General features: G+C 43.8%; 1 protein-coding gene across 1 annotated transcript; it reads right to left on the reverse strand.

Annotated features, from left to right (window-relative positions):
* Positions 1-665: 665 nt before the first annotated feature.
* On the reverse strand, positions 666-21,266 carry LOC134653746 (acid phosphatase type 7-like). Its single transcript, XM_063509141.1, is given in 12 exon segments — positions 666-752; positions 1,519-1,610; positions 1,963-2,024; positions 5,965-6,100; positions 7,824-7,939; positions 14,279-14,479; positions 16,829-17,013; positions 17,466-17,587; positions 17,780-17,923; positions 17,926-18,057; positions 18,060-18,254; positions 20,983-21,266. Coding segments are annotated over 12 exon segments (1,566 nt in total). The 5' UTR covers positions 21,077-21,266.
* Between the last annotated feature and the right edge of the window lie 1,694 nt (positions 21,267-22,960).

Genomic DNA, 22,960 nt, shown 5'->3' on the forward strand with positions numbered 1-22,960 from the left:
CATTTATATCCTCCAAGGGCCATATCAAATGAAGGCATAGGTCCCTTAAACAGCCAAACAGATGATCAGCACTTATTATTATAAAGCCTATAACAGACTATCGCACCGCACCGCGACCTTGGAGCGTCGCACCCATAAGTGAGAGCGAGAAACAGATATCTCTTTCTCCCTCTCACTGCGTGCGAGCTCCAAGGTCGCGGTGCGGTGCCATAGTCTGTTACAGGCTTAATGTTGGTACCGCGACTATTTAGGTGTCTCAAATAGGTTGTCGTATTTTCAGCAGAAAAATACATTTCTTTTTTTTTTAAAGGCGGCAAGCTAATTTTTTTAATGGTTGTATTTTTTTCTGTGAAAATTAATGGAAAATTAGAACGTTGCTTCTGTAAGTTCTGTAAAATATTTCTATTTCTTGCACCATTTTTGAGAAAAGCACTATATATGACTCGGCTGGAAGGCTACTTGCTGGCTTCGGATTCAATTAAACGGACTCCCAAGGTCGTCCGTTTAAAACGAATCCTCAGCCTGCAAGTAGCTACTTCCGAACCTCGACAATAATGTACTATTTCTTTAAGTACCTAAACGTGGTAAGAAAAGTTTTTACAAATGATCCCTTACTGACTAGCCAAGAATGTTCAAACTTCATGACAGTTATTATGTAAGTATGTTCATAGAATTGAAGGCATGTTGAAGGAGAGCTTGGTCTTGACGAGCCAGAAGGAGTCGATCACCTGGCCTTTGAGATCCGCGGACACCTGGAACAGAAGATTCTGTAATTATGTACCAATGCAATAACATAATTCATTTAACCCTTGGAACGCCACAGATATATTTTCATAACACTCCATGAAACCATATTGGCATTTCGATGATTCTTTTCTGAAGGTAATTATTTAAATTGCAACCGTGCGCCTCTATAGACGTCTTTGGCGGCCAAAGGGTATCTAAAACACAACGAGGTTCCGGGCGGGAAATATTTGCCCGTCTTTTTGTCTTACGCCGAAAAAACCGTAAAGCCGGCTTCCCACGGCCCGTTTTTTCACAGTTCTGACCGCGCCTCTACAGGCCTAAGATCGTGGGAACGGTCGCATCCGACGAGGCCTGTCGTCACCCGTCCGATCCGTCGGGAGTCGGTAACTTCAAAGGCGCGTCGCGGCGCGGCGCGACGGTGCCTGTAGGGGCGCGTCTGCGTCGGTTCATTTCACCTGGGACAGCGCACAGGCCTCGTCGGATGCGACCGTTCCCACGATCTGTCGGCCTGTAGAGGCGCGGTCAGATCTGTGAAAAAACGGGCCGTGGGAAGCCGGCTTAATCAACCGCACAGGCATCCACAGGCGTGGCGCGGTCCGGCCTGGCCTGTAATAAACACGGGCCGTGGGAAGCCGGCTTTAAGAAGATGGAAATATCGTTATCTACTTCTCTATCGCTCTTGCATATTCGAACGACAGAGAGGCAGAAATAACGGTAGGTATACTTCTGTTCGCCACCCTATTAGGCCTCCGCTTTGGCTTCAAAGCTCACCTGCTCCATGTAGAGGTGCGTCCGGTTGTGCGCCGCGAAGCGCGTGTAGCCGTAGTCCTGCGACTGGAACGCCGACCACGAGTACGGGTTATCTGCAATTTGGTTATTTTAGGCTAGGTACTTATTTCCGGCGGAGACATCACTGGTGATGGGCACATTGCCGCCACTACAATACACTCTGGTTTTAGAACGGTTTATTCTCATATGCCCCCGCCATATACGAGTCGGGGACAAATGGGAATGATGTGTATGAAAACAGGCAGCTATTCCCATCAGTGCCCGCGCTCGGTATCAACGTAGCTATCTCATGCCACTCATCAACATTTTGCTGTAGTAACTGAGCCGAGCCTCACACCAAAATGTTTCATACAAACATGGCCATTTTGTCCGTATCAGGGTCGGCCGTTGGCGGTCGGGTGTATATTGTATATTAGCCATACTCACGATGGAAGCGGTCGCGGCCCTCCTGGCAGCCCGCGGAGCCCGACACCAGGTGCACGGGCGCCCTGCAACACGTCATTCATTCACAGATCACTATACCTACGGCCTGACAGCCACTTAAACCTTTAACGATTCCTTGACGTTATTAAAATTAAGTAGGTACCTATTTAAAGTTGCAAATTGTTGCTACCACAGACTACTTAAAGTATTAGGTAAGTTAAAGTTTCAATTAGCTACGGAAAACCACATTTTGGTAGTCTATTTTTTTATTCGGTAGACTAATATGACATTTCATAGTATGAAATGACACATGATGTTCATACCAAAGAGTAAAGTAAGTATATAGGTTCATACTATGAAATATCATTTTAGTCTACCGATTAAAAAAACAGACTTTAGTCTGTTTTTTAACTTTGAAGTAAGGTTCATAGGAAATTAGGTAGATTATTTTGCATAGAAAATGTATGGTAGTATGTAACGTAGTCATATATATTTTGAAAACAGACTACAGGTTCAGTAATGAATGATTGTAACGAACCATGACGCATTATACATACATATATACTGTGGTTTCAATATCACCGTAGACAAATTCAAATCGTCATAATTTTCAAAGCCTTTATGAGCCATGTTGGCTGTATTAAATAAATACAACGAAATAAGTGTAAGTACTTCTTTTGTAGTTTTACGTATCAAGGAGAGTAAAATGAAAGCGATGTTATTAATTTGTATAATTTATTAGCAAATACCTACAATTACATGATTGGCACTACATTTAGTACAGCGAATAACGCTAAACTTATATCTAATATGTAGGTATACGCATAGGTACCTATACAATGTCGAGATGCCGTTACGTTATTTATTAAAGCTGTTTCAAAGAAGAAAAAAAACTTAAAAACATGCACTGATCATAAGAATAAATCATTTATAAGTATAATTTCAAAACGTAGGTATTTGAGCTCTTCCTAACTATTTAATATCTATTGATACGGAGTCTCCCGGTGAAGTGAAAGAGATGACCTTTGATGCTTTCGATGTAGGTACAATATGGCCATACAATGGCCATGAGATTATATGTGGCTTTCCAGAACAGAAGGATCCATATGCTTTACCTGTATTAAGGACCTTTTTATCAGAATTTCCATTGCAATTTCAGATGGAAACATCCTTATTGTACTTGAAGCATATTGGGACCCTTCTGTGATGGAAATCAACAAAATGTCGAAACGAAGCAAGGCGCTTGAATTAAACACAATTATTTTTCAAGGCGTTGGAGTGCATATTTAGGTCTTTTCCATGGTAACATGGCGGAGGTATCTGGTCAAGTCAATCTTGAGATACTTTTGAGAACCTTATTGTATAGTACCTACAAACAGCAACACTGCCCATCGGTGAACCTTAGGCCTTTTGTAATAAGGGTTATACGAACTGTCATTCAACAGTGTGGGCGATGTTACAGATATCTAATAATTTGTATGAGTTCGATGGTTTAAATGTAGACAAGTTTTTGGTTGGTCCAGTCGCAGCAGTATGAGGCCCAGTGTAAGGTAGCGGTATATGGCCAGAGGCACAGTTTAGAGCGGTACGGTAGCGGTAGAGCCTATATGGTGTAGTCTTAGAGGGCCTCCGGGTTGTTTAGGCCCAGGAGGTACTGTAGCTTGGTTTAGTGGTAGGTATTGCATGGTTTGTTGCTAGTATATCGGGGCCCACGGTTTGTTTAGTGGTAGTGGTAGGCCCCGTGGCGGTCCTTGACGAGTCGGAAGCGGTCCACAACCTTGCCGCCCTGCTCCACGTCCACCTGACGATTGAACGACTAATTTATCACCAAAATTCATAAATATTGTAGGTATTCTATTGTTGATAAAAACGGAGAAGCCAATTCGAATATACATTCCGACATCAAAATGATGTCATTTTGTTATCATTCGCCCGTGCGTCTGGCTCGAGGCAATACTAAAATCTATTTTTTTATTCGGTAGACTGAAATGACAGTTAATAGTATGAAATGACATTTCATGTTCATACTATTAACTGTCATTTCAGTTTACCGAATAAAAAAATAGACTTTAGTACTAATACTAGACTCGGAAATAAAACTATTAAAACGGATTATATCGCGTATATTGAATTTATTCTACATCCCGACGTTTCCAACCCTTTATAGCGTTCGTGGTCAACGGGTGACTGAGGAAAAACTACACTGTGCAAATCTACCCACTTACAAAATAATGAACCATCATAAACTATAAATTTTAAGGCCAGTTATACACGCAAAATTGTGTGTTGGATGATGCTGAACTTTCTTCAAATGTTCCCACTGCTAAGGAAGGTTAAGGAAGGCTTAACTCAGGCAGAAGCTTTTCGAGAGCTGGTTTTCTAGTATAAAGGTAAGTAAGTAGATAGGTACCTGCTCGAAGTAGAGCTGTGCGCGCTCGGCCCGCAGCCGCGTGTAGCCGTAGGCCTCCGTGCGGAACGCGGACCACTCCGGTCGCGTCGCTGCGACATAAATACGATCAATATATTTACAAGGTTTAGAGAGAGGAAGCCAATTTAGTTTTTCTTAAACTGTATTAATTGGATCATTGACAGCGAAATACATTTTAAAGTAATTCATTTGCTTTGCTAGTCCAATACTAATACTACATGATATTACAAGAATAAGTAAAATATTCACCGTTAAATTCGCTGTGGTTCTCCTGGCAGCCGGCCGACCCCGTCACGACGTGCACGGGAGCGCTGCAACCAACGTGCGTGACGTTACCTGCTACCGTCGCCCACTCCTAACTGTACACCGGTGGACCTTGTGCCTTTTGTAATAAGGTCCACCGATGTACAGTTAGGAGTGTTCCTGTTTGTACATGAACGCGAGCGCAACTAAGCGTTACACAACAACAAATAAACAGAATACTTACAATGCTAAACGGACGGGGTGTTGAAAATAATTTGCACTCGCTTTTATTTCCTAAACGATATGCGTGTTTATAACATCATTTAGAACATCTTGCCCGTTTAGCTACTTCTGCTGGCTTGTGAAGTGATGGAGCGTGACATTAGACAAACATAATATACAGCAAGCATTAACAGTGATAGTGACATTAAGTCAATAAGTTAACGAAATTATAACATTCATAACAACAATAATCACTACAGCAAGAAGAAAAGGCGCAAATGAATCAAAAATATTTCCAAAAAGTGACTTGCCTCTAAATATGTTTATCATTACGCATCCAAATACACCGCGGTAATACCGAAAATAGATTGTAATAACAATAATTGTTTTGGCGTCGCAAAGTTTTCAACATTATGAAACTTATTGTTGACTTGCAAAGGTGGGAAGTTTGAAGAAAAATTTTTGTAAGTAGGTATATTTTTTGAAATACGTAAAAACTACATAATGATTAATGATTTTAATTGTTGACTGATCAAAAAAAGTTAATCATTCCCAGATAGACAATAGACTCCAATCTAACTCCACTGGTGGATTTTTACCAATTATCAAGATTGGCGACCGTATACCATCGTCCACACTGTTACAATAGGTACTTATTTGCAATATATATACCTACCTAATTTAAAACATTTAGGTACGTTTTTACATGTATTTGTTATGGGTTAATTCTTCAAGGAATTCTGCTGTATATAAAGGCGACATTGTTATGTTTGACCATCCTCTGACAAGTCTGACACGTGAATACCTAGGGCATGGGTATACTGAAAAACTTTTACTATAGGGCAGTCCCCGAAAAAGCAAAAAAGAAATCTGCTGTTTCATATTTCGGAGAATTCAAAATGTAGATGGTTTTTCGGAACCCGTTCGACGAATGATTATATATTATGACCAACACATTTACATATGCCTCGGTAAACGTTTTTAGTGTCTCTAAAATTCAAGCCTTTTCAGCTCTCCCGTTTTGTATGGTCTTTGACCCTCCCGCTTTCTTTCCACGGGCTAAAAGTTCAAGTTCGCGGGCCGTGACTTGAAGACCCCTGCTTCAAACTCACCCAGGATTGGTGTAGGGGTGCTCGAGTGACCCGTTGTAGACCTTGCCGTCGTAGAGCGGCCACGAGCGCTCGTACGAGTGTTCGTGCGCCCAGACCGCCACGTCCACGCCGTACTGCTTCAGCAGCGGTTCCAGGCCTGAACATGTTCCTTTATCTATAGTCTTGCTTACAATTTCATTTACTTTAAAATAGAAGAATAGAATAGAATAGAAACATATTTATTCAGGCAACACACATCATTACTTTACAAAATATATCAACTGAAACGAGTGATGTGAACAACTGAAAAATGTAAAACAAGAAGTATACAAAACAAAACACAGATAAAAAGATGTGAGGCTGAAGTGGTCTCCACTCAGCAATACAGTTGGAACCCTTGGCACGACTTAGCGTTGCCAACGGCGCTGGTTTTCTGCGGAACCAGCGAGGTGTGCGGCGCAGGACAGCATACTGCGCGACTTGTACGTCAGTCAGTAGTAATAGTATAGTTTGTGAGTCAGATAATTAGATAAAGTAATAAGTTTTAAATAGGAAATACCAATACTTATATATTACAAAAAATATTATACATATAATTTTTATTATAAGGCGGTTAAGTAGAAATCGACTTTGGGGTTAAGGAACCATAGCTAATACCGATTACCATTTAAAGAATGATTCCCTTGGGCAGCAATACCCTGTTGCAATACATTTAAGCGCAAATTGAGAAACCTTTTGTTAACCCTCTGTATTCTGTAAATGAGTAGGTACATGGAATTGAATTTGTAACGACATATGTAATTTTATTTATTATTCAATTGTTGATTTGTATTTTAAACATGACATTTTGTTATTTTGTTCATTTGTGATATTTTTATCTTTATTTGACATTTTAATGACAGTTACAAATTATTTACGTTGACACCGACTTTAATGTTAACTTGGTTTATATTCAATTGTTTGACATGTTTTTCTTTGTACATGACGATCCTTATTGGGGACACAATTAATCTTAATCTTATTATTTTTATTTTAAATTTATAATGTAATTTTTGACGACCATGATGAGAAGATAAACATAATTTTGACGAATGTAGCAAATTTATAGTGTAATTTTTCATCTTGAAATAAAGAAATCTAAATCTAAATCTTGAGCCAATAGGTGTTTTTTCAGTTTGGACTTGAACCCACTAACAGTCATGCTCTCCCAAATAGGTGGCGGAAGGTTATTCCAGCACTTCGTGGCAGCATCACGAAAACTGCCACGAAATGCTGCGGTATTGTGCCTTGGGCTAATCAGTCGGGGATTACGCCTGATACGCCGCTGATAGAAGGCCAACTTATCATGCAAATATGTGGGTTTTTTACTATGGAAGATACCGAATAAAAGCGTGGTAAAATGTAGGGTACGTCGACCATTCAAATTTAAAAGTTTATTAATGTTTAGATGCGGAGTAATATGGGATCTTGGAGGTATTGGGAAACAGAAGCGTATGCAGGCATTTTGTAGCCGTTGTACGACTTTCTTGGTACGAGAGAGTAGGCAATCACCATATACCGTCGTATCTGCGTATACTCTGCGTATACTGCGGGGCGGGGACGCCCTTGACCTTGCCGCACTGTATGTCCATTGGCTATAAGGTTTATAATATGTCAGTTGGCTCACCCAGGCCGGTGAAGGGGATCCCTCGGCGGGTGTACTCGAAGCTGCAGTCATCGGAGTACAGGACAGTGCACCTTATGTCTATACGGTAAGGTTCATGTTGGACTCACTCAGGCCGATGAAGGGGATCCCTCGGCGGGTGTACTCGTAGCTGCAGTCATCAGAGTACAGGACAGTGCACCTTATGTCTATACGGTAATGTTCATGTTGGACTCACTCAGGCCGATGAAGGGGATCCCTCGGCGGGTGTACTCGAAGCTGCAGTCGATGTCGTCGGAGTTGCTGCAGTACATCGGCCGGTGGCCCATCAGCACGATCCACGGACGCTCGGCTCTGCAACAGACAGCCTATCTAGTCCGGCCGGTTTGTGAAAAAGGTGTTTTCGACGGCGAATGTATGACAAATGAGAGTTTTACTCGGGAAATTCAAAAGCTGGTAGGGGTAACGGCACCCCTTTCCAGCCGGGCAACACTAATACAAGGATCAGAAGTCACAACTGCGGTCTAATAAAATAATTACCATACTACTACGGGATACGGGAGTGGCTGGTCTAACAGCAATAGTTGCTAAGCGGGAAAGCGGGCGAGATGTTCCAAATTACCTTGACGCGCTCTTACTCTCTTTACAATACAGTCGCGTCAAGATCATTTTGAACACCTCGCCCGCTTAGCAACTATTGCTGCTGACTGTCCAAGAGATTTGAGCAGCGTGCTTATTAGGCCGCTCACATACGTTTACACTTGTTTAATGTTGACGCCGCGCCGCACGTCTTTTCGATACCTCGCGGGCGCATGCATGAGGTAACTCTATATGAGTACCTACACTTGCTTTTAAGGGTGGTAATGTTGAATCAGTCCATACCTGTTGTTAGGTTCATTAGCCTTGGCCAAGTCTTGCTGGAGCCAGGTGAACTGCTCGAACAGCATGCGTGCGCCCCACTGCAGGAAGTAGTAGTACTCGGTGGAGATGGACACGAAGTGCACGGGAGTGAGTGAGACAGACATATGTACCTGTTGTTAGGTTCATTAGCCTTGGCCAAGTCTTGCTGGAGCCAGGTGAACTGCTCGAACAGCATGCGTGCGCCCCACTGCAGGAAGTAGTAGTACTCGGTGGAGATGGACACGAAGTGCACGGGAGTGAGTGAGACAGACATATGTACCTGTTGTTAGGTTCATTAGCCTTGGCCAAGTCTTGCTGGAGCCAGGTGAACTGCTCGAACAGCATGCGTGCGCCCCACTGCAGGAAGTAGTAGTACTCGGTGGAGATGGACACGAAGTGCACGGGAGTGAGTGAGACAGACATATGTACCTGTTGTTAGGTTCATTAGCCTTGGCCAAGTCTTGCTGGAGCCAGGTGAACTGCTCGAACAGCATGCGTGCGCCCCACTGCAGGAAGTAGTAGTACTCGGTGGAGATGGACACGAAGTGCACGGGAGTGAGTGAGACAGACATATGTACCTGTTGTTAGGTTCATTAGCCTTGGCCAAGTCTTGCTGGAGCCAGGTGAACTGCTCGAACAGCATGCGTGCGCCCCACTGCAGGAAGTAGTAGTACTCGGTGGAGATGGACACGAAGTGCACGGGAGTGAGTGAGACAGACATATGTACCTGTTGTTAGGTTCATTAGCCTTGGCCAAGTCTTGCTGGAGCCAGGTGAACTGCTCGAACAGCATGCGTGCGCCCCACTGCAGGAAGTAGTAGTACTCGGTGGAGATGGACACGAAGTGCACGGGAGTGAGTGAGACAGACATATGTACCTGTTGTTAGGTTCATTAGCCTTGGCCAAGTCTTGCTGGAGCCAGGTGAACTGCTCGAACAGCATGCGTGCGCCCCACTGCAGGAAGTAGTAGTACTCGGTGGAGATGGACACGAAGTGCACGGGAGTGAGTGAGACAGACATATGTACCTGTTGTTAGGTTCATTAGCCTTGGCCAAGTCTTGCTGGAGCCAGGTGAACTGCTCGAACAGCATGCGTGCGCCCCACTGCAGGAAGTAGTAGTACTCGGTGGAGATGGACACGAAGTGCACGGGAGTGAGTGAGACAGACATATGTACCTGTTGTTAGGTTCATTAGCCTTGGCCAAGTCTTGCTGGAGCCAGGTGAACTGCTCGAACAGCATGCGTGCGCCCCACTGCAGGAAGTAGTAGTACTCGGTGGAGATGGACACGAAGTGCACGGGAGTGAGTGAGACAGACATATGTACCTGTTGTTAGGTTCATTAGCCTTGGCCAAGTCTTGCTGGAGCCAGGTGAACTGCTCGAACAGCATGCGTGCGCCCCACTGCAGGAAGTAGTAGTACTCGGTGGAGATGGACACGAAGTGCACGGGAGTGAGTGAGACAGACATATGTACCTGTTGTTAGGTTCATTAGCCTTGGCCAAGTCTTGCTGGAGCCAGGTGAACTGCTCGAACAGCATGCGTGCGCCCCACTGCAGGAAGTAGTAGTACTCGGTGGAGATGGACACGAAGTGCACGGGAGTGAGTGAGACAGACATATGTACCTGTTGTTAGGTTCATTAGCCTCGGCCAAGTCTTGCTGGAGCCAGGTGAACTGCTCGAACAGCATGCGTGCGCCCCACTGCAGGAAGTAGTAGTACTCGGTGGAGATGGACACGAAGTGCACGGGAGTGAGTGAGACAGACATATGTACCTGTTGTTAGGTTCATTAGCCTTGGCCAAGTCTTGCTGGAGCCAGGTGAACTGCTCGAACAGCATGCGTGCGCCCCACTGCAGGAAGTAGTAGTACTCGGTGGAGATGGACACGAAGTGCACGGGAGTGAGTGAGACAGACATATGTACCTGTTGTTAGGTTCATTAGCCTTGGCCAAGTCTTGCTGGAGCCAGGTGAACTGCTCGAACAGCATGCGTGCGCCCCACTGCAGGAAGTAGTAGTACTCGGTGGAGATGGACACGAAGTGCACGGGAGTGAGTGAGACAGACATATGTACCTGTTGTTAGGTTCATTAGCCTTGGCCAAGTCTTGCTGGAGCCAGGTGAACTGCTCGAACAGCATGCGTGCGCCCCACTGCAGGAAGTAGTAGTACTCGGTGGAGATGGACACGAAGTGCACGGGAGTGAGTGAGACAGACATATGTACCTGTTGTTAGGTTCATTAGCCTTGGCCAAGTCTTGCTGGAGCCAGGTGAACTGCTCGAACAGCATGCGTGCGCCCCACTGCAGGAAGTAGTAGTACTCGGTGGAGATGGACACGAAGTGCACGGGAGTGAGTGAGACAGACATATGTACCTGTTGTTAGGTTCATTAGCCTTGGCCAAGTCTTGCTGGAGCCAGGTGAACTGCTCGAACAGCATGCGTGCGCCCCACTGCAGGAAGTAGTAGTACTCGGTGGAGATGGACACGAAGTGCACGGGAGTGAGTGAGACAGACATATGTACCTGTTGTTAGGTTCATTAGCCTTGGCCAAGTCTTGCTGGAGCCAGGTGAACTGCTCGAACAGCATGCGTGCGCCCCACTGCAGGAAGTAGTAGTACTCGGTGGAGATGGACACGAAGTGCACGGGAGTGAGTGAGACAGACATATGTACCTGTTGTTAGGTTCATTAGCCTTGGCCAAGTCTTGCTGGAGCCAGGTGAACTGCTCGAACAGCATGCGTGCGCCCCACTGCAGGAAGTAGTAGTACTCGGTGGAGATGGACACGAAGTGCACGGGAGTGAGTGAGACAGACATATGTACCTGTTGTTAGGTTCATTAGCCTTGGCCAAGTCTTGCTGGAGCCAGGTGAACTGCTCGAACAGCATGCGTGCGCCCCACTGCAGGAAGTAGTAGTACTCGGTGGAGATGGACACGAAGTGCACGGGAGTGAGTGAGACAGACATATGTACCTGTTGTTAGGTTCATTAGCCTTGGCCAAGTCTTGCTGGAGCCAGGTGAACTGCTCGAACAGCATGCGTGCGCCCCACTGCAGGAAGTAGTAGTACTCGGTGGAGATGGACACGAAGTGCACGGGAGTGAGTGAGACAGACATATGTACCTGTTGTTAGGTTCATTAGCCTTGGCCAAGTCTTGCTGGAGCCAGGTGAACTGCTCGAACAGCATGCGTGCGCCCCACTGCAGGAAGTAGTAGTACTCGGTGGAGATGGACACGAAGTGCACGGGAGTGAGTGAGACAGACATATGTACCTGTTGTTAGGTTCATTAGCCTTGGCCAAGTCTTGCTGGAGCCAGGTGAACTGCTCGAACAGCATGCGTGCGCCCCACTGCAGGAAGTAGTAGTACTCGGTGGAGATGGACACGAAGTGCACGGGAGTGAGTGAGACAGACATATGTACCTGTTGTTAGGTTCATTAGCCTTGGCCAAGTCTTGCTGGAGCCAGGTGAACTGCTCGAACAGCATGCGTGCGCCCCACTGCAGGAAGTAGTAGTACTCGGTGGAGATGGACACGAAGTGCACGGGAGTGAGTGAGACAGACATATGTACCTGTTGTTAGGTTCATTAGCCTTGGCCAAGTCTTGCTGGAGCCAGGTGAACTGCTCGAACAGCATGCGTGCGCCCCACTGCAGGAAGTAGTAGTACTCGGTGGAGATGGACACGAAGTGCACGGGAGTGAGTGAGACAGACATATGTACCTGTTGTTAGGTTCATTAGCCTTGGCCAAGTCTTGCTGGAGCCAGGTGAACTGCTCGAACAGCATGCGTGCGCCCCACTGCAGGAAGTAGTAGTACTCGGTGGAGATGGACACGAAGTGCACGGGAGTGAGTGAGACAGACATATGTACCTGTTGTTAGGTTCATTAGCCTTGGCCAAGTCTTGCTGGAGCCAGGTGAACTGCTCGAACAGCATGCGTGCGCCCCACTGCAGGAAGTAGTAGTACTCGGTGGAGATGGACACGAAGTGCACGGGAGTGAGTGAGACAGACATATGTACCTGTTGTTAGGTTCATTAGCCTTGGCCAAGTCTTGCTGGAGCCAGGTGAACTGCTCGAACAGCATGCGTGCGCCCCACTGCAGGAAGTAGTAGTACTCGGTGGAGATGGACACGAAGTGCACGGGAGTGAGTGAGACAGACATATGTACCTGTTGTTAGGTTCATTAGCCTTGGCCAAGTCTTGCTGGAGCCAGGTGAACTGCTCGAACAGCATGCGTGCGCCCCACTGCAGGAAGTAGTAGTACTCGGTGGAGATGGACACGAAGTGCACGGGAGTGAGTGAGACAGACATATGTACCTGTTGTTAGGTTCATTAGCCTTGGCCAAGTCTTGCTGGAGCCAGGTGAACTGCTCGAACAGCATGCGTGCGCCCCACTGCAGGAAGTAGTAGTACTCGGTGGAGATGGACACGAAGTGCACGGGAGTGAGTGAGACAGACATATGTACCTGTTGTTAGGTTCATTAGCCTTGGCCAAGTCTTGCTGGAGCCAGGTGAACTGCTCGAACAGCATGCGTGCGCCCCACTGCAGGAAGTAGTAGTACTCGGTGGAGATGGACACGAAGTGCACGGGAGTGAGTGAGACAGACATATGTACCTGTTGTTAGGTTCATTAGCCTTGGCCAAGTCTTGCTGGAGCCAGGTGAACTGCTCGAACAGCATGCGTGCGCCCCACTGCAGGAAGTAGTAGTACTCGGTGGAGATGGACACGAAGTGCACGGGAGTGAGTGAGACAGACATATGTACCTGTTGTTAGGTTCATTAGCCTTGGCCAAGTCTTGCTGGAGCCAGGTGAACTGCTCGAACAGCATGCGTGCGCCCCACTGCAGGAAGTAGTAGTACTCGGTGGAGATGGACACGAAGTGCACGGGAGTGAGTGAGACAGACATATGTACCTGTTGTTAGGTTCATTAGCCTTGGCCAAGTCTTGCTGGAGCCAGGTGAACTGCTCGAACAGCATGCGTGCGCCCCACTGCAGGAAGTAGTAGTACTCGGTGGAGATGGACACGAAGTGCACGGGAGTGAGTGAGACAGACATATGTACCTGTTGTTAGGTTCATTAGCCTTGGCCAAGTCTTGCTGGAGCCAGGTGAACTGCTCGAACAGCATGCGTGCGCCCCACTGCAGGAAGTAGTAGTACTCGGTGGAGATGGACACGAAGTGCACGGGAGTGAGTGAGACAGACATATGTACCTGTTGTTAGGTTCATTAGCCTTGGCCAAGTCTTGCTGGAGCCAGGTGAACTGCTCGAACAGCATGCGTGCGCCCCACTGCAGGAAGTAGTAGTACTCGGTGGAGATGGACACGAAGTGCACGGGAGTGAGTGAGACAGACATATGTACCTGTTGTTAGGTTCATTAGCCTTGGCCAAGTCTTGCTGGAGCCAGGTGAACTGCTCGAACAGCATGCGTGCGCCCCACTGCAGGAAGTAGTAGTACTCGGTGGAGATGGACACGAAGTGCACGGGAGTGAGTGAGACAGACATATGTACCTGTTGTTAGGTTCATTAGCCTTGGCCAAGTCTTGCTGGAGCCAGGTGAACTGCTCGAACAGCATGCGTGCGCCCCACTGCAGGAAGTAGTAGTACTCGGTGGAGATGGACACGAAGTGCACGGGAGTGAGTGAGACAGACATATGTACCTGTTGTTAGGTTCATTAGCCTTGGCCAAGTCTTGCTGGAGCCAGGTGAACTGCTCGAACAGCATGCGTGCGCCCCACTGCAGGAAGTAGTAGTACTCGGTGGAGATGGACACGAAGTGCACGGGAGTGAGTGAGACAGACATATGTACCTGTTGTTAGGTTCATTAGCCTTGGCCAAGTCTTGCTGGAGCCAGGTGAACTGCTCGAACAGCATGCGTGCGCCCCACTGCAGGAAGTAGTAGTACTCGGTGGAGATGGACACGAAGTGCACGGGCCCGAGGTCGAAGCTGTAGAACATGCTCTCCGTGCCGCCCGGCATGGAGAAACGGGCGCGGTAGTTGCTGAAGTTACTGCGGAAATATTCAACTAATTACTATACCTTACACCATTCTTTACTCGATTTAACTCCAAGCGTATTTTGGGCCCGCGTCACACTCGCGAATTTTAATTTTTTTTTCGCAAGCCATTTTGGCGCCCCCCTTGCCATCCGGCGCCTAGAGCGGCCGCTCCACTCGCTCTACCCTAGATCCGGCCCCGAGTATACCTAACCTAAGAAGACCAAATAACAAAAAAAATCTAAAGTGACGTACTAATTCTGTAATGTTTAGCGAACCGTTCGAAGTCCAAGTTGGTGTTCATCAGGGGTCCACTTTAAGCCCTTTACTGTTTAATTTACTAACACACACACACACACACACACACACACACACACACACACACACGTCAGCCGTTTTTGTTTTTGTTTAGAACATATATTCATCTAGACTCTTTACATTTCCCCTTTCTATCTTAGTAGTATGTTCCTTTAGTACTTAAGTTTATAAAATAACTTGTACCACTTTCCTCGGAGGAATCGCTGAATCCTGAGTCACAGGCTTTGTCCTAGTTCAGGAAACAGAGGCTCAATCCAAAATGAAACTGATACAAACCTAATACTTATAAGTTTTTTTTTTGTTTTGTTTCCTTTTTTTTGTAATTGTATAAGGCTGTAATACTTACTGTATTAGGTTTCAAGTAAATAAATAAAGATTAAAGATTAATTTAGTAATGGATTATTTAACCAAAGATATACAACTGCCGGTGCCATGGTGTATGCTATACGCGGACGACGTAGTACTCTTAACCAAGTCAGCTGAAGACATGCAGACCCAACTTACATCCTGGACTAAAGCATTGGAACAAAATGGCCTCAAGATTAGCAGGAGCAAAACCGAGTACATGCAATGCAAATTTTCTACCGAAGTCCAAGACGACAGAGACGTGTGCATCGGAGAACATCCTGTACCTGAGGTAACTAGGTTTAAATACCTAGGATCTGTCATTTCATCCGATGCCAATATAGATGCAGACGTCTCCCACAGAACACAAGCGGCATGGCTCAAATGGCGAAGCTTATCAGGGGTTCTATGTGACAGCCGTATGCCCATTAAAGCGAAAGGAAGGGTGTATAAAACTGCTGTGAGACCTGCCATGCTATACGGCTCTGAGTGCTGGGCCATAAAGAAATGTCACGAGCAAACCCTTCACGTAAATGAAATGAAGATGCTACGCTGGGCTGGTGGTGTCACAAGACTAGACCGGATAAGAAACGAGTACGTCCGCGGAAGTTTCAAAGTGGCTCCAATCCAAGACAAACTCCTTGAATCTCGTCTACGATGGTACGGCCACACTCGAAGAAGAGGAAATGACCATATTGTAAACATTGCGCTAAACCTTCCCGAACGCCCTAGAGGAAGAGGCAGGCCAAAATCCACGTGGTGGTCCAATATTAGAAACGACCTGGAGAACCTGAACATCGAAGAACAGACAACCCAGAACCGACCACTCTGGCGCAAATTGACAAGGAGACCCGACCCCACATAGGTGGGATAAGGGAAGGAAGAAGAAGAAGACGTACTAATTCTGTCCCTTGTAATTAAATTAACTATTATATCTTTAGGTACTAAGCAGGAATGTTGCGGATGCCGATTTTTTGACATCCGCGGACGCGGATGCGGATTTTTAAAGGCTCACATCCGCGGATGCGGATGTCAAGATAAATACATAAAAAACGTCAAATATTACATTTTAGTATATTTTTTTTTCAATAAACCGGCCAAGTGCGAGTCGGACTCGCGTTCCAAGGGTTCCGTACATTAAGTCCTACTCACGCTTGACTGCTCATTTCTAATAGGTTTTTTTGGCTAATGACTAAATTACCTAGCAGTCTAGCACTTACGCGATGCTAAGACGTTCCTGTACCGACCTGTTCGTAACATCCCTGGTACTAAGATACGATTACAGTCTATGGTTTATGTTTTTAGGGTTCCGTACCCAAAGGGTAAAAAACGGGACCCTATTACTAAGACTTCGCTGTGCGTCCGACCGTCCGTCTGTCACCAGGCTGTATCTCATGAACCGCGATAGCTAGACAGTTGAAATTTTCACAAATGATGTAGGTATCTCTGTTGCCGCTATAACAACAAATACTAAAAATAAAATAAAATAAATATTTAAGGGGGGCTCCCATACAACAAACACGATTTTTTTGCTCTATTTTTTGTTGATGGTGCGGAACCCTCCGTGCGCGAGTCCGACTCGCACTCGGCCGGTTTGATTTTTTCACTTGGCATAGGTATCTAAAACATTTTTTGTTTTTAAACTCGTCCAGCGTCCTCTATGTTAAGTTTAAGCGCTTATCCTTATCGGAACTGATGTACTAGGCGGCCTCGTGGTTGCCGACGCACGTCATGTAGGGCAGCAGACTGGCGACGGGCTGGAGCTGGCGCATGAACTGGTCGCCGACCCGGGCGTCGTCGTCGTGCATGTCGTAGGCGAAGTCGCCCACGTGCAGGATCAGGTCGAAGCTCCCGCGCTCCGCCTCTTCTTGCAGGTACGAGAGGGACTGCAAGCACGAGCCGACTTGTAGGTGAGGCCGCGCCAAGCAAGGGAAAATCAACGACCATACATACATCGTTTTAAATTGAAGTTAAAAAACTGGTTGATTGATAATGTATTTTACGATCTAAATGAGTTTTTTCTGGAATTACCAGTTTGTTAAGTATAAGTTAGTCAGTAAGGTAGTATAGTAGTTTTAAAATCATATTGTATGCTCGAAATGGGCAACTGTTGATTCGATATCTCTGTATGTGACATCTTGTGTACACAGTTATCGATTAATTAATACTTTACATTTGGTCGAGCCGAGCGCAATGTAACGTCCAGCGATATTCCCCCCTGTGGAAGTTGTGGAACTTGTGTAGGTATGGATGGTGGGAAGACGAGATGGATGGTGACGGTGGTAGGATGGACGGTGGGTGGATCGATAGGATGGTGATGGTAGCTGTTAGTACTCACGTGTGCATTCTTGTTGCCCATGTCGCCGTATATGGCGGCGCGCACTTTGATGTCGTTGCCTTTGGGCGGCACGTGGAAGGAGAACCGCTCCGACATGCCGAAGTCGGAGCCCACGTTGTATACTGTAAACGAATTACTTTTAGACTTAGGTAACCGTTGTTTTTATATCTTAGAAAATTAATTAAACCTATGTACTATCCTGTCATCCTGCTTTTGTCTACCAATGTACCTACTAATGTTTTCCGCCGTCTCGGAAGAGAGTGCTGTACCCGGACACCTGGGCCTTCAGCTGTCTCACTCCGTGTGTGTCGTACCGTATGTGGTGTCATAGTCGAGGCCGGGCAGCGTGACGCGGTGTATGTACAGCTCGCGGCGCTGTTTGCCGCCGTCTCGGAAGAGAGTGCTGTACCCGGACACCTGGGCCTGCAGCTGACTCACTCCGTGTGTGTCGTACCGTATGTGGTGTCATAGTCGAGGCCGGGCAGCGTGACGCGGTGTATGTACAGCTCGCGGCGCTGTTTGCCGCCGTCTCGGAAGAGAGTGCTGTACCCGGACACCTGGGCCTGCAGCTGACTCACTCCGTGTGTGTCGTACCGTATGTGGTGTCATAGTCGAGGCCGGGCAGCGTGACGCGGTGTATGTACAGCTCGCGGCGCTGCTTGCCGCCGTCTCGGAAGAGAGTGCTGTACCCGGACACCTGGGCCTGCAGCTGTCCCTTCCCGAAGGTCGCGTACGAGCCCTGGGTGTCGTTGAACGTGGTCCATGTCAGCACGATGTCGTTGGGTTTCTCTGTAATCAAGCAGATATGTTTCAGCTTCAGCGCCGTGATTCACGTGTTGTTGCAATTGCTAAATTGCCTTCTATTTGTCAGTTATACAATTTTTCAAAGTTAAGTTTACAATAAATAGAGTTTCTCTATTTCGTGTATCCCACCAATCCCACAATTTTCAGGGGTACCAAATTTTAAAACATCCTTTAAGTTTTCCATTTTAAGCCAAGGGAAGCAAAATTCTGAACAAACTAGTAAAACAAGAACCAGAATATGGTTAGTTTAAACATGCATTTTTAAATTTTAAGACAACCAATAGATACAATATTTAAAAATTAGGAAGTAAAATGTATAGTCACTCAGCAATCTAGTTAGTATATTTAAATGAACGCGACACGCGATCGACAGCCCGCCTGCATCCGGCCGGGCGTCCCTACACTACATCTACAAGTATATTTAAATCATAATCATAATTGTTTACTAAATAAATACTGTAAAAGTGCAAAACATGGTACATATGCTGTTACAATACAAATGATGAAAGTATCCCATGGACCTTGACCCCTATCATAGCAAGCATAATCATAATAAATAAATAAATTCTCATGAAACTCTTGACTCATGAACCATTCTCCACACTGATAAATTGTCATTTACCTTTCTAGCCTAGTCCAGCCTGGTTGGTTGGTAGTGACCTGCCTATGGAGCAGGAGGTCACGCCCGGGTTCAAATCCTGTGTAAGGGCATTTATTTGTGTGCTAATCACAGATATTTGTCCCTGAGCTATATATGTTTTCTATGTAAGTATTTGTTGTAGTATGTTGTACCTAAGTATATCCATTATAAATGTTATAATATCTCGTTGTCTAGTACCACAGTCCCCATAAGCCAAGAATAAGTAATAGTAATAAGGTTGACTTGTGTAAGACTGTCCCATTCATTAATTTAAATAATTGAGGGACTGTCCCATACCTAATATTATTTTATACATTTATTTATTGCAAAGGCATAAAGTCTACACTGTATGGTCGTTTAAGAGAGTACCTAACTGTTAGTGTGATACCTTGAAACATGATGAATTACATGATTGTTGCACAAACAATAAGTAATTAAATTGACTAATGTAGGGAGTTCAGTTTGAATTATACAGCATCATGTCACAGATCAACCGGAAATCATAAACATGCAGATAATTCTTATGATTATGACAATGACAGTCCAACATTATGTAAACTATACCGTATTATCTATAATGTGACATAAATAGGAAAAAAGCCAGTGCTAATAGGTATTTTACAACAAAATATAACTAACAAATTAACATGTATTTGGCTACATAATCACATGTTTATATTAGTCAGTACAACTCTTTGTAAACTAGACACACTCATTGTAGACTCACACCACCCAGTTCAGTAGATTATTGACTTGTTTCCTTATCAGTAACATTCCATTACTAGTACCATTCCAGTACTAGAACAGTATTTCATTACTAGTCCAGTGTGAAGTCATTTTTATGTCAACTGATAGACAGATAAAGGACAAATATGTAAGCATTTTTACTTAAAAATGTAATTTTAAAAAATAATAATTACAGAGGTAAAATAGCATGTATATTAATAAGCTTACCTTGAATGTTGTACCATTTACATTTCATTCAATTGTCAAAACCAATGTGTTGGCTATGACTCCAACTCCAGATTGTAAAGTTGGTAATGTCCAGAGGACCTACACTCCAGGCCAAAAGTATGGAAACAAAATTATTTTTGTTAATTTTTAATATTTCCATTATTTATTTATCTTCTCTAAGCTAGGGTTTTTTACAATATGAATATAAAAGTAAAATATAAAAACACTTACAAAACAATAAAAAATACATATAAACACATTATAAAAAATTGTGTATTGGTAACGCAAAAATTACTTTAGGCAGTTTTATAAGATTAAAACAACACCCAAAGTATTAAAACATCCTAATATATGCGAAAAAAATATAAATTTGAGAGCAACCAACCTTCTTAATTGTCTTTCTACTAAAGGTTGAATTTACAGTGTTATTAAAGAAATTTATAAGTAATTTACTTTTAAAATGTTCTATTATCATTTTACTCTTTGGTTTTGAATTGTCAATAAATAGAATAAAATGAAAATTACACTTTTCAATTGTCATATAAGTTTGTTTCCATACTTTTGGCCTGGGGTGTACGGGAAACCACATTCGAAGTGTTGCCCCTCTGAGACACTAGTGAATTTGTATGTATGTAAGTGTGACATGGAGGCAACACTTAGAACATGGTTTGCAGTAGGCTCTCAGATCACCATCATTTCATGTATGAGAAACAAAATAATAAAATAACATAGGTATTAATTATAATCAAATAAAATCTGCTTATAGTGTGCCTCACACATAGGGTATAAAACTAAGCAATTATATCATGATTCTAAATAAGGAAAATGCACTAAGAACAGGAATAAAATTAATTCAATAAATATTACTTATTTTAACTTCTTAAAATAAGTATTGTAGGTACAGATCATATTGAGCTTGTTCAGCTAGTTCTGATGTTTACTGTATAATTATTGCTTTATTGTAGAACAAAGACATGACACAATATTATGTTAATGACCTCATGTTACCTAAATAGGTACTAACCCGGTTCTAACTTTCCTTATTTACAACATGGCTATGTGCTTAAAGGTGAACAAAGTAGTTAATAAGCAATAGAATTATTCTTGTGTATGTATTACCTCCAAATGCGATGTGAACTTGTTCGGGCTGGCAGTACGGACAATCATACGCCCGAGCGACGCCCAGGGCTAATAAAAATAACAATAATTTCATAGCAACAATTTCAACCACTACCCTAAATTTATATTTAAAAAATAAAGTAACAACGGCCGCGCACTAGTGTTGTTACGAATCAAATGAAACTGCACATCCTGAAGTTCCGATTACTTAAAGCAAAACAAGGGCAATAGGTATTATCAATCGCGATAGCATTAAAACGATTCAAAACAAAACATGCAATATTTATAACGCTAGCTAGGCTAAACTGGCTTAACTCGCTGTCGCTAAACGTCAAACTGTCAAACGCTGGGATTGGGATAGCAGTTCATAACGGAAACAAACCAAACTATAGTGTGTCAAAGGTCTGTTTGATTTCAAACATAGACAGAGAGAATCATACTATCTTTGTCTAACACTAGTACTAGCACCCAAAAGAAAAGATTGAGTATAGTTATTTTTGTTCCTATTTACTGATAAGATTTCGTTGACCCAGTATATCAAAAAAGGTTTTAAAAAATTTTGAACACGTAATTCGCGTAAACCAAATTTTAACTCTTGTAAGTAATAAAATTATATGACTCGCAAAAAATATCACTAAGTTCACTAACACTCAATATTATACTTTGTTAAGGGAATTAAGTGTTAAATTAGTTAAGTAAAATAAGTCAAGCAAATCAAATTTTCTATGGCACGATATCCCTACGCACCTACATTTTTAAAATTTGCCGCCTTTTTCTACTGACAAGATCTGCTTGACCAAGTACAAGTTATTTTAACGTAGAAATTCTGGTATTGTATTTTATATGGCAATTCTCAAAAGACGTCAACATGACGTCAGTGCACGTTCTGAAACCATTTTGTATTCGAACGACTTGAAGTTTTGGTGACACTAAACTTTATCAATATAGAACAATTAATGATAAATAATATGGTAAAAAGTAATGACTCTTTTATCTTTATATCATATGTTGATATTAATGGTATTTAGTTTGAAATTTTAAGTTTAATTTAGGAAAAAAATTAGTTTTGGAATAGTATTAAATGATGCACGATTGTTATGACATGATGGGATTGGTGGTTCAGTGTCGATCGAGGGCGGTCGTCGTTGAATTGAGCGTTTTATATATTATAAGTTCTTTTTAACTAAAATTGGTTTTAGCTCACTATTTACATTTCTCAGTTTTATATGGTCGGTGCTTGTTTTTAATTGGTAAGTTTTTCGGTTGTCTCGACAAACGCGACTACTCGTATTTTGTTAAAAAAGCGGCCAAGTGCGAGTCTGACTCGCCTATGAAGGGTTCCGTATTTAGGGGATTTAAACGTAGGTATTAAAAAAAACTACTTACTAGATCCCGTTCAAACCAATTTTCGGTGGAAGTTTGCATGGTTATGTACATCATATATTTTTTTTAGTTTTATCTTTCTCTTATTTTAGATGTTACAGGGGGGGGGGGGGACGCATTTTACCACTTTGGAAGTGTCTCTCGCGCAAACTATTCAGTTTAGAAAAAAATGATGTTAGGAACCTCAGTATCATTTTTGAAGACCTATCCATAGATATTATTAAATTATACAACGGGACTTAATCGCCACCAACCAACCAAGACCAAGTGCGGGTAGTTCGAAAAACTCGCGCGGTTAGACGATGCTGATGTCAACTTAAGCCAGTCTTCTCCGAGACCACGGGGACAACGCCGTCCTCGAAACGTCGGAGGTAAATCTTAAAACTTAGATACGCGATTAAGTCCCGTTGTATAATTTAATAATGTGTAAAAATCGTGAAAGTTTAAATCAGTGCTATCCATAGATACCCCACACGTATGGGTTTGATGAAAAACAATTTTTAGAGTTTCAGTTCTAAGTAGGGGGAACCCCCAAAATTTATTGTTTTTTTTTTCTATTTTTGTGTGAAAATCTTAATGCGGTTCACAGAATACA

Source organism: Cydia amplana, chromosome 13, assembly GCF_948474715.1.
Source record: "Cydia amplana chromosome 13, ilCydAmpl1.1, whole genome shotgun sequence".
Lineage (NCBI taxonomy): Eukaryota > Metazoa > Arthropoda > Insecta > Lepidoptera > Tortricidae > Cydia > Cydia amplana.